Source organism: Cyanistes caeruleus, chromosome 21, assembly GCF_971803275.1.
Source record: "Cyanistes caeruleus chromosome 21, bCyaCae1.hap1.1, whole genome shotgun sequence".
Classification (NCBI taxonomy): Eukaryota; Metazoa; Chordata; class Aves; order Passeriformes; family Paridae; genus Cyanistes; species Cyanistes caeruleus.
In genome coordinates this window covers 6,114,604-6,134,106 of record NC_141721.1, presented here as the reverse complement: position 1 = coordinate 6,134,106, position 19,503 = coordinate 6,114,604, and the positions used below count along the sequence as shown (strand labels likewise).

General features: G+C 41.1%; 1 protein-coding gene across 3 annotated transcripts in view; it reads right to left on the bottom strand.

Annotated features, from left to right (window-relative positions):
• Nucleotides 1-19,503, bottom strand: part of GOSR1 (golgi SNAP receptor complex member 1) — a 44,337-nt gene that overhangs the window by 10,972 nt on the left and 13,862 nt on the right. For 2 of the 3 annotated variants that reach the window (XM_023939264.2, XM_023939265.2), the window contains exons 7-9: nucleotides 15,411-15,440; nucleotides 9,705-9,787; nucleotides 4,499-8,499 (exon numbers count right to left, since the gene is read on the bottom strand). In XM_023939264.2, the coding sequence (XP_023795032.1) occupies nucleotides 8,375-8,499; nucleotides 9,705-9,787; nucleotides 15,411-15,440 (238 nt within the window). In that variant the 3' untranslated portion in view covers nucleotides 4,499-8,374. Of the gene's footprint in view, nucleotides 1-4,498; nucleotides 8,500-9,704; nucleotides 9,788-15,410; nucleotides 15,441-19,503 lie in introns of those variants that run through there. The other variant, XM_086859244.1, reaches the window with a different exon arrangement.

Genomic DNA, 19,503 nt, shown 5'->3' with positions numbered 1-19,503 from the left:
GCAGCTCACCGAACACAGTCCTGGTAGATAACAACAATAGAACAGAGAAAAAATGAATTTGTCTTTGTGAGGGTGCTGAAAGGCTCAATCTGCCTGTTTTCCTACCCAGCCCCAGCCCCTCCTTTGCTGGAGCTGTTCTGCAGCTCTGCACTTTGCATCCAGCCCAAAGCTGTCACTGCTCCCCTGCAAACGCAGCGGGAGCTACACGGCCACAGCTCCCACGTCCCCAGAGAGACTCTGAACCAGGAGTAGAGCTCAGCAGGGAATCAGTGGGGCTGGAAAATCCCTCTGAGATCATCCAACCCAGTATCACCATGCTCATCGCTTCACCAAGTCCCCAAGTGCCACATCCATGTGCCTCTGAATGCTTCCAGGGATGGGGATTCCACAGGATCCCACATGGGGGATGTTTCTATCACATCTCAGAGTAATTTTTTAGTCAGACAAGACATGTTTGGTAGACTCTGCACAAGCTTGGCTTAGGTGGTGAGGATTTAGGATTTCTGTGTTGGAGGAGAGCCTGGCGTGCCCAGGTAAGTGGGAACTGCATCAGCAGATCTGCTTTAAATCAGGATTTTTGCTTTATGGTGGTTATTGCTGGATCCTTCAGAAGATGAAACATCTTAGAACACCTAAAATACAGAAATGGGGATTTCTCCATGAGCTCAGCTACCTTGTTTACAGGCTAAAAAAACCCAGCCGATGACTGCTGGCCCTCATTGTTTCCAGTTTAGCTGTGATGTGAGATGCTATTCTTGGTCAAGAGCTGCCAATGCTTCTGAAGCTTGTGAAGTTGTTTGCTTTAATAGCACACAGCATGAAACAAAGCAAAGACTTCCCAGCAAAATGCCTCCTCTGCTGAGCCTGCTGCACCTCGCTGCCTCCTGGAAATGTTTAATTACAGGCTGCAGATTCCAAAGCGTTTTCTTCCACTTATTTGATCTCAGGTACAATTTCATAAAACCCATATTTTATCTTCCTTCCCTGCAAGGATCAGTGCAGATGGATCACTTAATCAACTCCAGATGGACAGAAAAATAGCCCAGTCCCTCACACCCTGAGCTGTCATTCCTCACTGGTCTGGAGCAGCCAGCCCAGGTATGCAGCAAACAGCAGTAAAACTAAAGAAGCTCCTGTCTTTAAAGCAATGCTCTACTTTTACCTTGATGTTTGACTGCAAAACAGAGTGAGTATCAGCTGAATTGTCCTAAAAAATGAGTTAACAGCTCTTCTTCCCCTGCCCAGAACTCCCAGCAGAAGGAATTTGGCTGCCGAGTTGAGGAATAGCATTTCCTGAGGAAGAGTGGGAGAGGCTCATTCTTCTGGGACGTGGTTGTGGCACAGGAGGGCCAGCACTGACTCCAGGAACTCAGGTTTTCCAAGACCAAACACACACACACACACACCTGAGTGAATGAAAAGGATCCAAATACCAAAATCCCCACAGCAGAATCTCTCCTTTGCCTTCCCAGAGTGGCACAACTCGATCTGAAAGTCACCCTGAACTGTTAAAAGAACTGATCATCCCACAGCATTTGCTGGTTTTCATTTTAAAACAAATTCATCTAAGATAGAGCATAGGCTTGGAAATTATTTACATTTCCTGAAATGTTTGGAAAAACAGGAAGAGTTGGCCAGCAGATCCTGCTGTAAGGAACACACAACGTGGAGGTGCAGTTGCTTCCCAGTACAAAGATCTATTTATGCAGAGAGGGCATAAACACCAGGAATGGTCCCTGCTGGAGCCTGAGCCCCCTCCTGCCTCTTTCCAAACTTATTTCTTTACATAAGCAGTGTGTGCTTTTATAGACCTGAGTCACAAACCTCCCCACCTCAGTAATATTTTGAAGTAAATTTAGCAATGGTGATACATGCCTGACCTAGAGGGAATTGCATTTATAGCACAGCAGGGAAACATCCACATTTCCCCCATTCTGCTCTTGGTGTTGTCCCACATCAAAGCTGACCAAGCCCCACGATCATTCCAGCCTGCCCTGACACTGAAAGTGGGGGACACTCAAAGGATCCCACCAGGTTCCCACCAATCTCCAGTGGGGGCAAGGCCCTTGAATGGTCCAGCTGCTTTTTAATGTAATAAATTGTGGTTTGTGTGTTAAAGCTGGACCTGCCAGGGCCACCTTATCAGCACTTTCCCAGCTACTCATGATTTCTTTTTACACCTGCAACATTCCAGAGCATCCTGCAGAGCCTTTAGAAAAAGCTCCCTTTAAAAATCTGATGTTTCAGCAGCATTTCACCCTGGAAGAAGCCAGATCAGCACAGGTCTGGAGCCGGAGGGCTCTGTAGCAGATGACATGCCCAGGCACAGGAACCACAAACATCTTTGGGAAGTTTCCACTGTACAGCTGGCAGCTCAATGGGGCTTTGCAACCTGCAGAGAGGAGTTTCTATTTTCAGTGCAGCTTTAGAAAGACAAAAGATGAAGAATATTGTCCCCACTTTCAAGAATTCTGCATCAGACGGATGGGTATGGGCAAGGGAGATAAGAAAAGAAACAAAACATTGAAACCCTCCTCGGTTACAGCGTTTGTGGGAGAGCCCCACGCTGTGCTTGTGCACTCAATGGCTACCAATGAATTTCCTTCAGGTTTGGCTTTGATTGATAAGCTTCAATCACCCTGGACAACCCTTCTGGACTTCAAAGGATGGATTTTTAAGAAAGAAACAAAAATTATGAAACCAAAAATAAATCCACGTGTTTGAAGTGTCTACGTGAAGCCAAACACCCAGGAAGGAAGGGAGGAGAACTGGATGGGCAGCACAGCAAGCAGACAAAGCAACACAAGATGAAAGATCTGAACAGGCACAGTGAGCAGGAGACCTCTCAAAATCCCACCACTGGCTGGCAGAGGGTCCACAGGGTGCCAAAATCAAGACAACCAGAAAATAACCCGCAATGAGAGAGTGGCAAACGCTGTTTCAGGGGTGCAGAGGCTCAGATTTACAGCCAGGCTCCTCCTGCCTCACTCACAGCGCTCCAGAATCTGGGTTAGCAAAGCCTCAGGGTCCCACTAGGAACAAAGAACATGGGAAGGGCTGTGACAGGCGAGGATGGAGCAAGGGAAGAGCTGCAGCACACGCTCCAGCGGCCCCGACAGCTCGGGAAGAAGGGGGAGATGAAGGCGACAGCAGGCTCCGAGTTTAATGAGCACAGCCCAGCTGCCAAGGCACAGGCACTGGCAGCACGGCTTTGCTACCTGGAGATGGTGGATAAAAGGCTGGCATTCAGGAAACGGGAATACCAACTGTAAACATCGAGGTTTTCTATTAAAACACTCCAAAAATCAAGTTCACGGCGCTGTACACCGCCCACGTTCGGTGAAAGGGAGGAAACAAAGGCGCTCCTGTCTCTCTCTCTGTGAATTTCTAATGGAGTGCTCGGTTCCCTTTCAGCAGGAATTCTGCTGCTGGAATGGCAGCGGGGCTGAGGGAGCAGAGCATGGCTCATCCATAATGCAGGAACACCCACTGCACCGAGCCTGTCAGGAAGGACAGCACTCCTTAATATGAACAACAGTAGTCTGGGAGGCGGATGGTTAAAAATATATATCCTATGCCTGTGTCACTATAAATTATTGACTCTACAGAGAGCTGGAAAAAAGGGATTCAGTGCCATTAATAATTTATTTTCTAATCCAAACGAAGATGGAATTTTATGCACCACTTATTACCAGCGCTGCAACTGGAAAAACTCACTGCACTTCCCACAATCTGAAACCAGAACTGCCTTTCCATTTTCAAAAGTTTTTTTGAAGTTTCTCCTTTAGCTTGAGACATACAATCAAAGCTTTTCCCTTGGGAGAGCATCTGGTCACTCCTGAATATTTAGTAGGCATAAGGATACTGAGATGTTTCTCTGCTTTAAAGCAGTGTTTATATCCACAGCATGACAGCTCCTGCGAGGAGAAATCTCTCTCTTCACTCTCAGCCTCATGCACAGACAGGTATCAAACAGCTCTGCTGCTCTGAGAATACAAATTTGGAGCAGCATTGAAAGATTTAGCACTGATTGCTAAAGCACCAGGCACAGGGGGATCCTTCAGGCATGACACTGCCTAGCTGAAACACCTGAGGGAGGTGGACCAGACCACAGTGGTGCTGGAAAACCACAGGGTAACAGAGTCCTGTCTGCCCTGAAGACAGAAATTCACACAGAGAGATCTTCCTTTTTAACACTTACCTCTAAAGAAAACCATCCCTGCTCCACTTGGTGAAGAAAAGCAGGGAAAACCACCCAGAGTGTAATCAGGTAGGAGATGAGCCCAGGACTGCATATGCAGGCAGGAGGAACACATCCCCTCAAACCATTTTGGGTCAGGAAATGTTGCATCACATCTGATACTTGATATAAAACCTGAGAAACACACGGATTTGTACGTCCAGGGACAATTCCAAAAGGCGTGAGATGAATCCTCTCTGCATCTTCCCTGAAGCTTAGGTAGGCAAAGATTGTCAAGGGGAGAAAGAAGCAAGCACCTTGCTTAGAATTCTAATTTATTATTAAATTACATATCAAAGCCTTTTATTTAAATACATACAGAGAATGCACAATAGGTGAGAACAAAAATAATTACAATTACAATAGAAGTTTCAAGAACATGTATGAAAAGAAAAAAAAAATAAAATCAGAAAGTGCAATCAAAAACTCATTTACAAGGCCTGGGATGTTTTGTGAGAAAGGGCTTTGTTTTGGGTGTAGAGTGTTTATTTAAATGCTTTCTTCAGTACCACACAGACCAACAGCTCCTTTTGTACTCAGAACCAAAACATCAGCACTGGTTCAAATGTGCAGTGACAGGAGAGGTGCTGGGCACAGAGAGCACTTGCAGATGTAACCTGGAGGCTCAGTGTGTCTCTCACTTCACTCTTCTGTCCTGCACATTCCATAATCCAATTTTGTTATACAGAGTTTCAGAAGCATTTCCTCCTTCAGCACTCACAGCTGTTACCCTCTCCTTCCTGTCTCAAATAAAAGCTTTGGGACAAAACCAGTAAAAATAGGAAAAGGTCATGCCTCATGTGATCTTGGGAAATAAGTTGCTACATTTAGAGAGGTAAAACTCTCATTTAGTGGTGACTAAATGAGCTGCACCATCAGAAGTAGTGGAGCAGCTTTGGCTCCCTGTGCAGCAGTTCTGGGAAAACAGCACCTCAGGGGACACAGCCCAGGAGGACAAGCAGTGAACAATTCACCTGACACTTTCACATCTGCTAAAAATCTACTTTTGCTCTTTCATTTTCAACATCCAGCAAGGAACTGACTCTTCTCACATTAAGACGATGCAACAAAAGGACTTCCAAACTACAAATGAAAAATCTAGTTGATTCCTCAGTGCCATGAATCCAGCAGGAATTTATACCTGACTTTGATATGCAAAACTCCTGAAATCAATACTGGTTAAGAAAAAAAGGTTGCCCAGGAAGGTCAAAGCCCTGGCACTGCCCAGGGGAGAAGCTACAGCTGTGAACACAGCTCTGGATGCTGCCCAAATGCCATTGCTTTGCTGCAGCAACCAAAGACTGAAGATCAGGTGAAAAATAGTCTAAAGAACAGGGACAAAAATATTCCCACCTGTGTGAAGTGTGGCATCGTTACCAACACGATCCTTTGTGTTCCAGTGCCTGGCCAGATTTGAAGAAGCTGCTTATCTGGGAGGAAGAATGAAGCAGAAATTGAGAAAGAGTGTCTGTGTGTGTGAAACACACCCTGTAGAAATACCCTGGATTTCCCACCTTCATTTCAGTGCTCAGCAATGATTTTCTTAGCACGCTTCCGTTGGGTTGAGTGAGGAAACCACCACTTTGGCAGGAATTGCAGGAATGAGAATTCTTTAACCGTCTCTTTTTTCCTCAGAGCAAGAGGAACAACACAGAAGGAAAAACTCCAAGAACACATTTAGCAACAGGAGACACACAAACCTGTATTTTGGGATTTGAGGCAGAATGCTACAATCCACTGTGTTCATTTTCCAGTCCATTGTTCTGACCACAGGCTCAGGCTATTAGAGATGAATTATGAGGCTGATTCTCTTGAATTTGGAAGTCTTTCCCTGGGCCACATGCAAACAACACCCCTCCAGGGAGCACAGCACAACACCCGCTCACTCTGCCAGATGATGATGAAGGGAAAACTCCAAAGATAATTAAATGTATTTTTCAATACAAAACTGACTCAAAACCAGCACAAACAAAAACCATGGAGGGGCTGCCAACACCAAAACCGTTTCCAGTAAAGCTTTATCAGAGATAATTCAGCATATTTCCATTATTTTTATACTAAAATATATCAGTTCCTTCATAACATTTTCATAACATGAAAATTCAATTATGTTTACATATTTATTATAATCTACATATTTTCCATAGCAGCTTTTTTCACAATAAGATTAAATATATGCACCAAATAATCAGTTATGTCCAATAAAAAGACTTGTTATAAGATTAAATAAATGAATTTATTTACGGTACTGCAGATCTTATATTGCCAACTATAAAGCAACCAAATCCTACAAATCCTAAACAGATGCACAAGTGCTGATCAGGGTCCCTTAGGGTGGAGGAGGAATCAAAGAAAAGGCAACAGGGAGAAGAAGTCTGATCTCCCAATACACAGATCCATTAATAACCCTCCTTTATCCATCAAGCTTTTTCATAAACCCCCTTAATAAACACTTCATCTCCAAATGGGAACGCTCCCAAATCAAGCAAATAATCACCCTTTATTTCAAATACAAGCCCCACAGTTTTACACGTATTAATTCCAAATGCTTCCAAATCCCAAAGGCAGGATGGCTGATTAGAAGCCCTTGTTGACTTTTTTAGTACAGGGTTATTAAGTCTTCAAAGAAGCCTTTAAATCCAGACATTTTGGGTGTAACAGTGTGAGTTTGCACACCACACAAGTCTCTATTCCCTCCAACTCACAGAGGACTATAAAACACTATAAAACAGAGTAAAAAATTGTGTCTGTCCCACTGGACTCTGCTCCAGAGGAGAACCTGGGGACTGTGTGATATTTGTGGGTGACAGAATACACAGAATCTGCTAGGAGAACTCTAAGTGGATTGTGAAGAGAGTTAATCAAGGTCTTAGAAAGGTATTTTGGTGCCAAGGCTTGAATTTATTGGGTTATGATATGACAGATGGAAAAGTGCTGTTGAAAGAGCAGAAAAATCTGTAATCTGGGAAGCTGAAGTATCAAAGCCACTGCAGATGTCAGCTTTGTTTACAGACAAACAACAGGATTCTTTTTCCCTGTCCAGACCAAAAAGAAAGCATTTTTTTCCCCCCCAGGTAATGGTAAATAATACTTGTTTCACTATTCATACATTCAGCTCTTTGCTAGGAGTTATGTCCAAAACCTTTGCTCACAGACACCTCTGCCTCAGCTATAACCATCATTTTCATTCCCAATCAACCATTTAGATACTATCCTTCTTACTACACTATCAGAGGAACTTCATCTAAATTACAGTATAGGCTTTGTAAACAGCTTATTGTGTCTTTATAAAGATCTTTATGATGCCAGCCAAAATCAAAGTATTGGCACCCAAAAGATTACTTCAGGTGAACTCATGTTTGGTCACTTTTCAGATGACTGAACACTTGAGTAAACAGCTGCTGGGATACTGTGTTCCCTTTTTACACAGGGAGACTTGGTCAGTCCCTTTAAAGCCACAAGAAATCTTATGATCTCCCTCAGAGGGTATTTTATTTGTATTCTGTGCAAAAAGTGAACAGAAACCCCCCTTTATTTTTTTTTGTTAACTTTGAAAAATTTGTGTGAAGCACAGTTTTCACAGCACAAATTATGCAGAAATAACTAGAATTTCAAGTTAAAAGGAGTTAAAAAGAATGACAGAACATGTATTTAGTAATGAAGCAACCTGAAGCCTTAAAGCTGCAATATTCATCTCTCAGGGTGAAATTCAGTACTGGGCTGGGATTAGAAGGAAAAGCCTTCCTGCTGAGCTTCCACCCAAGGCAAATTTAATCCTTTCCCACTCCCCAGCCAGCACCAAACCTCCCCAGCACTGCTGAGCACTGAACTGTTCCCCCAGTTCTGGTTAAGCATCCCATGGGCACTTACTTTGCAGTGAGAAAGGGAATTAAAGACAAACAAATCCCACCAAATTTAACCCAAAGGAAGGTGAACAGCAGGGGAGGAGAAACACTGCAGCTTCAGCCCAAGCCCAGTGTCACAGTCTACCATCAGAAGCTCCAGACATCATGCTGACAGCCCCAGCCACAAGCAGGCTGTGGAAGTCTGACGCTTCCCCCACTCACTTTTCCTTGGCTGGGAGGAGGGAAGGTGGTGATGAGTTTTAGCAGAGTCCAGGGGGTGAAACATCCATCAATGGAAAGCATACAAGAGCAGCAGGATGGTGCAGATGCCGATCACGCCGCCCAAAATGAGGGAATCCCGTCGCTTCCGGAGGTTGATCCTTTGGATCAGGCTGTTCACTGCTGGAAAACGGTCTTGGAGGGGTCTGAGTCAAGGTCATAGCAGCAAACAGGAATTCACCAACAAGCCCCAAAGCCTGGATGGGGAAATGCCAACACTGCAACTACTCCCAAGTGGGAGGAAGCAAGAGCAGTAAACCCTGATGGACAGGGACAGGATTACAACTGCACTTCACTGACTGCAAACCAGCAGAGAAAAGGGAACAGCCCAGAACTCACAGCCTTTTAATCTCCAAAATGTGAGGCTTAGTTACTTTTAGTAATTGTGTTTAAATGAGAATGAAAAAAAATGGGGTGGTTATATAAAACAACTCTGGAATTTCTTCAAAGAGATTCTGTTACTGGTGAAGAGGAACAACCAAAGGCATTTGACTGAGAAAATCCTGCACACTGCATGACCCACACACTGTGCAAGCTCTGTAAAACCAGGAGGATGTAAATCTATCTCTTAATGTACAAAATACAACTGCCAACAAGACAATCAGCTTCAGATCTTCAGAGTCGAGAATCTTTTTAAGGCCAAAGCTTATGGAAATTTCATTGAAATGTTCTTGCCAATTGCTAAGAACTGTAATGAAATTTCTGGGTTACCAAGATGAATCTTTCCAGGACGTCATGTGTCTGATCAAACAGTGCTGATGTTGTCCACTAACAGAAGGAAAGGAGTAAGTGGGAAAACCACAAATGTGCCTGACTTGACAACGTGGCACAATCTTTAGCCCTGAGACAGAATATCCACAGAAACCAACAAGCCAAAGTCTTAACATTTACAAGGGTGTGACAGACAAGAGGATATTCAGGCCCTGACTTCTCTTAGCTGTAAACTACAGCAAGCAGCGATGAACACCAAGCTTCAGCTTTTTTGAAAGGAAAGAGCAGGACTTGAAATGAAACTATACTTCTGCAAAAACATACAGCAGGGAAGGCCATGAAATGCTGCTGCAGACCTCTACCCAAAAATAATGTTCTGTTAATTTATAATGTGTATAAATGCAGTGCCCAAATTTGACTGAAACCAAATTATTCACCATATTTACCATAAGATGCTTCAGTCAGGTTATCAGGTGAGACTGATAAAAATCTGTCCTGTTTATAACTGGTGACAGTACAGGTCATAGAGCCACTGACACTGCTGACCCCTCAAATGACAGAGTGAAAAATTGCACCATAACTCTTCTTAGGCACAGGCAGCACCAATTTTTAGGAAAACAAAAGGATACTTGCCAAGGTATTCATCTTGCTTTGTATTGACTTCAACATCCCTCTCTGCGAAGTCATATTTTCTTTTGTTGCCATGGCAATGCTGGGGAAAGAAAGAGGATCGAGTTGTTGGTGCTAAGAATAATCCACAGCTCACACAAGAGGAGAACAAGCAGGCAATGCTTCTTCAGAGGACAATGAATGGGGTGAAGCAACATGAATGAAACCACAATTTTTCCATCAATCTCTATCTTTTACAGTTAAACAATTTCAGTTTTATATAAACTCTTAGCAGGGTGAAACACTGAGATTTCTTGAAACAGGCAGAGTTTGACTTTTCTCCTCTAGCCCCAATGAAAACTGGTATTACCTTATAAGCAACATAAGAATTATGCTCTCATGGCATAAGCTTTAAATTTAGAAGTTTGTTTCATCCCAAATTATGCTTCCACCACAGCACAGAAAAAACTCCATTTCTGAGATCTGGTCCTAATTAAGAATATCCCCCATGGTATAGAAGTTCTCATTTTCTTTGTTTCTTTACCAATACAGGCAAACATGAAACAGAATTTCCCATTTCAAATTTAAAATGTTTTGGAGGTCAGTATAAAGCAATTCTGCTCTTAAAAATAAAATATTAAATGAAGATTGTAAAGAATTTCTCAGTTGATGAAGTATGGGCTCTGAAGACACAGTGCCTGAGAAAGAAAAATATGGCAAATACTGCTCCCCTTGCTGGCATGTGTTTCAAAAACACATAAAGCAGGGCATAAATACAACAAAGCTGCATAATAACTCAGGAAAGTCACCTCTACTGCTGTTGACTTCATCTACAGGAATACCAATGATTAAAACAAGTTCTTGGATGAGTTTGCGAGCCTTAAATATGGAGGGGAAATGTTCTGGAGGAGTGAAAGTTAAGTGGAACAACACAACTGATAAATGTAAGAAAAGGAAACTGAAGCTGTCATTTCAGAGGCAAGAAAATGTGAAATGCTGCTTTCACCTGATACAAACATACAATTTTTCAGTGCAGGTATTTTAGTCCTCTAAAGTAACAAACAACAAACTCGCAAAACCACTAAAAATTGATGTTAAGAAGAGCACTCATGGAATTTTGAATTACTGAGAATCAAATTAGGAAAAAAAAATAATTTCCTGTCTGCACATGGGAAAGTCTGTTCAGTAACCTACAGATTCCAATCTCCCACCCCCACACTGACTTGATATTTGTCCAGATGAGTTTTTAATACAGAATCTCTCAAAGCACTTCTGAATTAAGTCCCATATATTGGAAAGATGCATCCAATGACTCATTAAAACATCCCTTCATTTACAGAAGTGAAAACACAAGATGATTGCCAGTATATAAAGTGCTCCTGAGCCACCTCCAAAATGCCCTTAGAAATAATTGTTCACAGAACACAAGGTTCCTGCTTTAACATCTGGGGAGTGAAACTGTCCATTTCATATAAAAAGGCAGGATATAAAGGGTTAAGAGATAGAAATCAATGTAATTTTTTTTTTCTCGAGTATTTTCAAGAATTTAGCTCAAAGGGCTGGGATTTTCTGGAGAGCTCTAAAGGGAAAAAAATGGGGTAATTACCATTTTTAATACGATACGGTCTAGTAATGAAATGTAATTGTGATATTCATGAACAAGAGTTTACCTGGATTTCAGCTACTATTAACAAATCAAAATTCAAGCAAAAAGCAATGTTGTTCACATATAATTTGATTATTCAAACCTTGAGCTGGTTTATCTAAGCCTTTAGATCTGTAAAGGAGATTATTAAATTTAAGAAGCGGCAGAAAACAGAGCTCCTGGGGATGAGTCCAGAGATTGGTCCTGTATCTTGAGCATTGCAGCTTCCTCATATCCTTCATCAGACAATTTTGGTTTCATTCCCATCCCTGACATATGTTCATTGACTTGCTACTGCCATTGCCTCACTGACAAATGCATATTTTAAAAAATTAATCACATTCTTCCCATTCACAATATTGGCCCCATTTAGCCATTCCCCACCACAACCTCCCCAGATCACCACGACCTGGTTCTGATGTTCTGGAACTCGCCCGCGACGTTTACGATAAAAAGATGAAACATTTCTTACTGGAATGGAGATGACCCCGATTTAACATTTCACTTGGAAACCAGCAGGAACTATTCTCAGTGCTGCACTGGCTGAACTACCAGAGCTGGGTGTAAACCAAGTTTCTAAAACCAGATGGTACCTGTCCTGCTCTCTGTATTTAATATTAAAGCCTTGCTCAAGTACAACACTCGCCATAGCTGCACTACTGGAGAAATCTCCCCTAGCTAAACCCAAGGTCACAACCATCAAATACCCACCTATCTCTTCCCCAGAGCAGCAGGAGTATCTCACATTCCTGTACTTGCAGCAATATTTCCCTCAAAATTTCTGCCACATTCTGACTTTGCCCTGATTGTTCAGTAGTGCCGTGGGCACGCGAGCGACCGAATTTCCCTCCAAAGCAAACCCAACTGATATTTGTATTTAGTTTGCTGTTTTCACTGGCATAAAAACCCCAGGGTAACAAACACATCCAGGCATTATCCCAGATGGACAATTCTAACATGCAGAGATACACTTTTAATGCTGCCTAACTTGGAAGCAAAGAGTTTTGACTTAAATTAAGTGTTTAAGCTGTCGTGATTTCACACCACACTGCAGCCACATCCATCCAGTGTCACTGAGGGAAACATACCAAAAAATCAACTCATGGCTTCACCCATTGAGACACGAAATCTACACTGCTGGAGAACTAAAACAAAACTCTAAAGAAAGAAGTTGTGTTATTAAAAATCAAATAATTCACGTATTACTGGAAATTCTACTTCATTTTGCATGCTATGAATCATACTTACTCATTGAAATTCATGACAAGGGCTATGATTAGGGAATGGACTCTGTGACTGTGCATAGAAATGAAAGCTCTAGGTTTAAATTGGTAAAAATTCTGATTGCATCACTTATTCTTTGTCTGGTGATACATTTCTATATTTGTAACTCTAAATATACACATACGTGCGTGTATCAATGCATACCTACACACACAACCTGGCAAATTCCTTTAAAGAGTATTGTTACTTTTGATGAAGCCTAAGATGAAAACAGAAGAAACACGTCCCCAGGAATGCCAGTGATTTTGCCTGGACACACTGGCAAGGTGGTTGTGAAATGAGAGAATTCTCAAAACATAGCTCATGCCTTTACATTCTGAAAAGTCAATACTCAATGCAGCTGAGTTTTTCCCTTTTATTAAACCCTAATTATTACCTAAAGAGATAGCCCAAATACATAAGGAGACAATTTTTTAAAAAATGAAATCTATGGCTTTGGTCTGACTTCAATCTAATCTGTTAATATACAAACACTGATAGATCAGGCCTCAGAAACAGAATTACAACAAAATCCTAAGAACTTACCATACTGTACAGGCAAAACTACAAAGAATATTCTAACTGAGCCAACATAAAAACACAAGTTGTTAGAAAACAAGAAATAAATGGTCTGCTATTTTGGAGAAGAGATAATGTTTGAAAATGAAAACCTGAGAACTCCAAACATATTAAGCAAAATCTCTGCTTATATTTAAATCTGGCCAAGAGAAGTGAATGCTGTTCCAAAAGAACTGCAGTACAAAGTATCACATCCCACTCGCTTCTGGAGAGAAATATGCTGCAGTAAGAAGCCATGGCACGTAATTCATTTAAAAAATGATTAAAACTTTAGTAATAACGACACATCTGGAGTGACAGCCCTGCTCACTGCTTTAGTTACTGAATCATTTCAGCTCAGGTGCCCATTTATTCCCTGGCACGGATGTTTGATCTGTGGAGGACCATGGAGAGGAAGACTCAGACTCCTCACTTCTCCTCCTGACAGAAATTCAGAGCAAGGGCTCACAATTAGTGGCTGCAGCTTGTCAACAAAAGCCTCTGCACACACAAAAATGTGCTTTCCAGTGTTTATAATCAGTGCTTACTAACAAACCCCAAGGAAATAAAAGTGTGAAGGAAATAAAACATGATTTCCTGACTTGCTTAATTAAAAAATGAGTAATGAACTGCAGCAGATGTAAACCTTGAAGACAGAGCAGTAGCCAGAATAAGCTAATTACATCTCAAGGAATCTACCCTCAAACAGCTTCTTCTGCACAATTCCCTCTTTTATTTGGGTTACAATAGATAAAACAAGTGGTGAGTTGGATAAACTTCCATCTGGTAAATTCACTTAGAAGGCAGCAGGATTTACCATCAATTAATGTCACACCCAAACACTTGCCATTGCTGGGGGCCACAAGAAAAAAAGAATTCAACAAAAAATTCACCTTGCTTTTAACAGAGGCAGAAGTCAACTCAGATATAAGTGGAACTGCATTTCCTACTCCATGTAGTTACTAAACAATCTCTTTTTGTACCAAAAAAACTGTAGAATTAGATTTAGAAATATTTTAGAAATACATTTTTGGCAACAATTAAAACAAGAATTTATTACAGATAACAAATGGTGCAAGGTTGAAAACTCTGAGCTCCTTTGATGACACAGAATCGTGAAGCCAGGCCAATGACATAATTACAAGTAATTACAAGTAATTTTGCAGTATATTAGGAGTAATAAATCACCATATGCTGTTTAATGCTCTGCTTACTTGCAGTGGCAGCAAAGAAGAAATTCACCAAACACTGAGGGTTTTGGGGAAGGAAAAGTAGGGTTATAAGCATGGAAATATAGGAGAGGTTTTTAATGAGGAAAGGACTAGAACCCAAAACAAATACAGCTGAGCTAAGCTGGAGAAATATTTTCTGTGAGGCTGTGCTGAAATTGCACCCACTTTTTCAGGTATTATTGCACTGATCAATTCTGATTCATCACTGCACACTGATGTGGTTTAACACATTCTTCCTCCATGTTAATTATCTTGAGCCCACTGTGTGTACTTAATCCAGCCAGCCCTTAATGGACATAGCCTTGCTGCACCTCCAATTCCTCTTGGTCACTTATGTCAGTACAGGCATTGCCTGAAAGCATAACTTACTTGCTTTCTTCCTTTTTTGTTTTGTTTTAAAGCAATAATCTAACATTTAAAGCCATTACATAGGGCATTATTACAGCTTGAGTTATTGGTCTGCAAAAGGTTGTCTTGGGAAAGGGACAGACAATAAAATTTATGTTGCTACAGCTCTAAAGTGTCTAGATCAGTTAGAAAAGGTATCATTTAAGTACTTAAACAGTGTAAGAACCTCGAAAGATAAATAAATGTACAACAGCAATAACCTCCCAAGCAGTTGTGGTAAAAGCCCTTACCTATACCAGCTGCACACTGGGTGCTGAATATTCTGAATACATTGAAAGATTACAGAAATCAGGTTTTAGATGAGTGAGAAGGAACATCTTGACTACTGGAATAGCCCTCAACAGCTCAGCCTGAGATCCATTCTGCTCCAAAGTTGATTCACCTTTGAGCAGAAACCCAAATTTTCTAAGCTAGGGTGAATAAATATTTAAGCAACATTCTTATGTCGATATTGAATAGAAAAACCCAAACCAAACCCACCAACAATTCATTGTAATACTGCCAAGGAGCTGGAAACAATACAGTTATTGTATAAATATAGTGACTGATATATTTAGACACAATTTAATGGAAATGCTGATTACATGGAAAACAATGAAGATTTTTACATTCATCCTTACCTTATTGTTTCTTCTATCAGTCGATCTGAGCTGAAAGCCAAAAGAAAAAAAAATAGTTAAAAAAAGTAACAAGCACTGAGTACTACTTTAGATCACTAATCAATGATCCCCATCATCATCCTAATAAATCTGCCCTTAGAATAGTTTGATTCTGGACGTTGTCACATTTTGCTACTACATAAGTTTGGTTTGGTTTATATAGACTTCAGAGAACATGCACTGGAATATCCTCTGGAGCAGCACTTCCTAAGTGTAGCAAGAACAGCTGCTCAGGAGAACACATAAAACACAGAGAAGAAAAGAAAAGGGGAATTGGCACCGTGATTTATGGAGGATTGTTTGGGAAGGAGTATTAGAGAAAGGAGTAACTGATTTTATTGCTTTTTAATCCTGCTCATCCCTTCAAAAATGTCATTAATGATTAAGAAGCTGAGACTTGGGTCCATCTCAGAACCCTGCTCAGGATTAGCTGCCCAAACACTGCTTTATACTGGCAAATTCCTTCTGTGGCAACATCAGCTGGCTGAGAACTGAACTGATGGAAACACAACACACAGCACTTGTGACAGAAAGCCCTGGGTGACACATGGCCTTGCCCTCCCTGCCACACATCTATCCCGTTCTGTGCAGCATCCCTGGCAACAGGGCAGCCTCAAACACAGCACCAGAGAGGACATTTCATCTGAAAACCAGACATGCACCACTAAGGAGAGTAACAGCATCCTCGAAAAACTGCAGCTATCTCTCCTTTTCTCTACTCAACTTCCACACAGGGTTTTGATCACTGCTTTGCAGCCAGTTGCGAAATGCCAGAAAAACATCTCTTGTTAGAGCAATCAGTATCTCCAATGTAACCCTGAAGTGGAACAGGTGGCTGCATCATTCCCACTTCCCACAGTGCAGAAATAACAACGCACCCCTACAACTGCTCCGTTTATCCCACTGATTCATACAAATTCCTGGAGAATAACTGCAAAAAAAAAAAATTGAGTTTGCAGTTTTAGAAGGAAATCAGCTGACAGAAAAGTAGTTTAATGTTGTACTGGCTACTGCTTTCAGTATTAAATCAGAATTTATTGCTTCCAAACTCAAAGATGCCAACAGGGCACGGCCATCTCCATCCTCCGCCCTCCTCATTCCAAGTGTTTTGCCAACCCCCTGAGCAGCACAGCTCTGCCTCTGACTCAGCCGGAGCTGCCTAATTTGGAACTTTTCTTCTTCCCACAGGAATTCTGGAGATCCCCCCACAGCTCTAGCTGGAGGTGGGGTGAAGGAGCTGGGCAGCGAGTGCACACGTGTGACCTGCTCGGGGAGGGGGAGAGGCAAACAGAATAATTTATCTGTGAGCAGGAGTGAAAACACGAAGGTTGCTATTCCAAACTGTCCATGGATTGAAATACAGACACAGAAGAGAGCACTAAAAATATTTTGCTCAATTTTAAGCTGCCAGGGACTCAACTGGGGGAGCAAACAGAGCTACGCTAAGACTCACATCGGTTGTGAGCACGTTGGTTTAAACAAATAAAACCAGTTTTATTCACTGTGTGGTGTTTATTACACTGGCACAGAGGAGGGAAACACCCTGGCTGTGTACACAGAGCAGTCTCACAGCATCTCCCCATGTCCCCAAGGCAGGCAGAACAGGAAAGCAATGCATTACAGATTTCTGTTATTGCTGAGTCTCCAAGAGACACAATCCAGCTGAGAATGTGCCTTTCATAGATGGTCTCTAACAGACAAAGTGTGTTAAGTAGGCAGGGCATAATAAGAATAAACTGCAAAACCATTAGAAAACAGTCTCAAAAGCAAGAGCAGTGCACAAGAATGAATAATTTTAGAAAAGGTTCAATTTTTAAAAAAAATTTATCAATTAAAAGGTATTAAAAATCTTGTGGGAAACAGGTTATACTTAAGAAAATTCTATGGAAGAAAATATTAGAACAGCCCTATTACAAAATCTGCCTTAGAAAAACCATTACCAGCTCTTCATCCATTTAACTGATGAAATGATAGAATTTTTATGTTGATGAACTGAAGATGACAGAGAAGGTGAACATTTTACAGACCTCAAGTGAACTAAAATGTCCTCCAAGGCTTTTAGAGCACCAAAATTAAGCTTGCCAGCTTGCAGCAGGGACACTTACTGCTTTTTATGTTAGAGAAAGCAGTAGATGGGCAGTTTTATTACTTAGTCAGACACATAAAGAAAAAAAGTTATTTAAAAGCTTCAGATTACATTACACTGCTTTATTTTTATATTTGTATGTATGTTTATACACACACAAAAATAAACTCTGGCAATGTGGCTACCTGTAAAATGATGACAGAAGGTTAAAAAAAAATATATAAACCAGTAATAACCAGCTCTAAACACCAACACACAGGCATGAGCTGCAAATGCCAACACAGGGCATTTTCCAGGCACCTGAAGGCTCAAGATCAACATTTCTCAACTTGTGTGGAGTCACCCTAAATATTTAAAAGGGTAAGATACACAGGAATTGTCTTCAGAATGAAGATGTAAGGACAGACTAAAAGGAAGCACAGATTTATTAGCACAGCTTCCAGAGTGTTCCTCCCACCCCAAGAAGAATCAGCTCTTGAGAGGATTTCCAAAGCCATCCCTCCTTGGAAGGTGAACAAACTGCACAGGAAATGTCCATGACATTCCCTGATGTCCTGGTAAAGGCAGTCAGTGTGAGCAGGAACATTTCAGGCATTCTGATGTGCAGATTTGGATTCCTTGGCAAATACAGATTGTAAAGTTCACTCACAGTGACACCCAAACAGAAGCATCTGTTTCATTCATTTTACAGCTCATAACCACAAAAATAAGTCAGATTTAAGGAAGATCAAGAACACAAAATACAACAGGGCCCAGAAACATAAGGGAAGCTTTCAGATCTCTGACTATTAATAACCTGTTCTCCACAAACAGAAGCTGTTCTCACAATTAAAAATAATGTTAATTTCAATCATTTGCCAGAATAAAAAAATATCACTGAATGAGGCAATTGTGCCTAACTTACATATTCAAAACACTACAGAAAGAAGCTCTTAAAATCTATCTACTTTGTTCTTCTGCTGTCCAAACAAAGCCAACAAATCCAGTGGACATTTGCTTATGAACATCCAACCAAAAGATGGTTCTGGGCATTATTAATCTGACTTGCCATCTGTTTCAATAAACTCTGCATTTTCACCTGTCCAGACAGACAAAACCATTTAAAAATACTACAGAAAAAAAAGTCTGGAAGCTGCTGAGGCAATCACCTCCTGTAAGGAATGGCACAAACCCAGCAGCAGCAGCCATGCATATGAAATAACCAGGCCTCTGTGCAACTGCTGGCTGCAGAAGATGGCACAGCTTCTCTTTTAAATATGCAGACAGGTAAATTAATCTGAAGGAGAAATTAAGTGAAATATGTCTCCAAGATAGAAAAGAGTCCTGTTCATCACATCAGGCTTTTACAACTAAAAGAAAGCATTTTATGTTGTTTGTAAGGCAAATCTCTGTGTCTATACTTAAATAAAATTCATTAATACAGATGAATATTTAGCTGAGGACTGGGCTTTCCCTACATCCATGGATTTTGCTGCTGATACCCAAACCAAGGCAGAGGAAGAGGGCAGAGCAGTAAAACTCATGCACACACAACTCATCTCATGCTTTAAACCCTTCAGATGAAATTACGGGCAATATTATCACATAGAATAATTTTAAAGGGATTGGGGAAACCCTGCAGAATAAACTAATATAGCAGTTGATAACTATTTTCTTCCTTGCATAAAGAATAATGACAGAAATAATAATTTTACTTTTTTCTTTCTCTAACTGCAAGATAAATCACTTAGTCTCTGCCCTCTCAAACTTCCTCCAATAAATCTTTCATATTTTCACAGTCCTGGATCATCAGGCAATGTGGAGCTTCCAGGAGTGCAAATCCTGCAAAACACACTCTACTAGAAATATATAGGTATGAGGCAAATCTGACCTATACAATCAGTCATTTCTATTATAATAATAACAGAATAATAATGAAAAAAACCACTGTGCACACACAAAAATCCCCATCTCCAAATCACTTTTTCT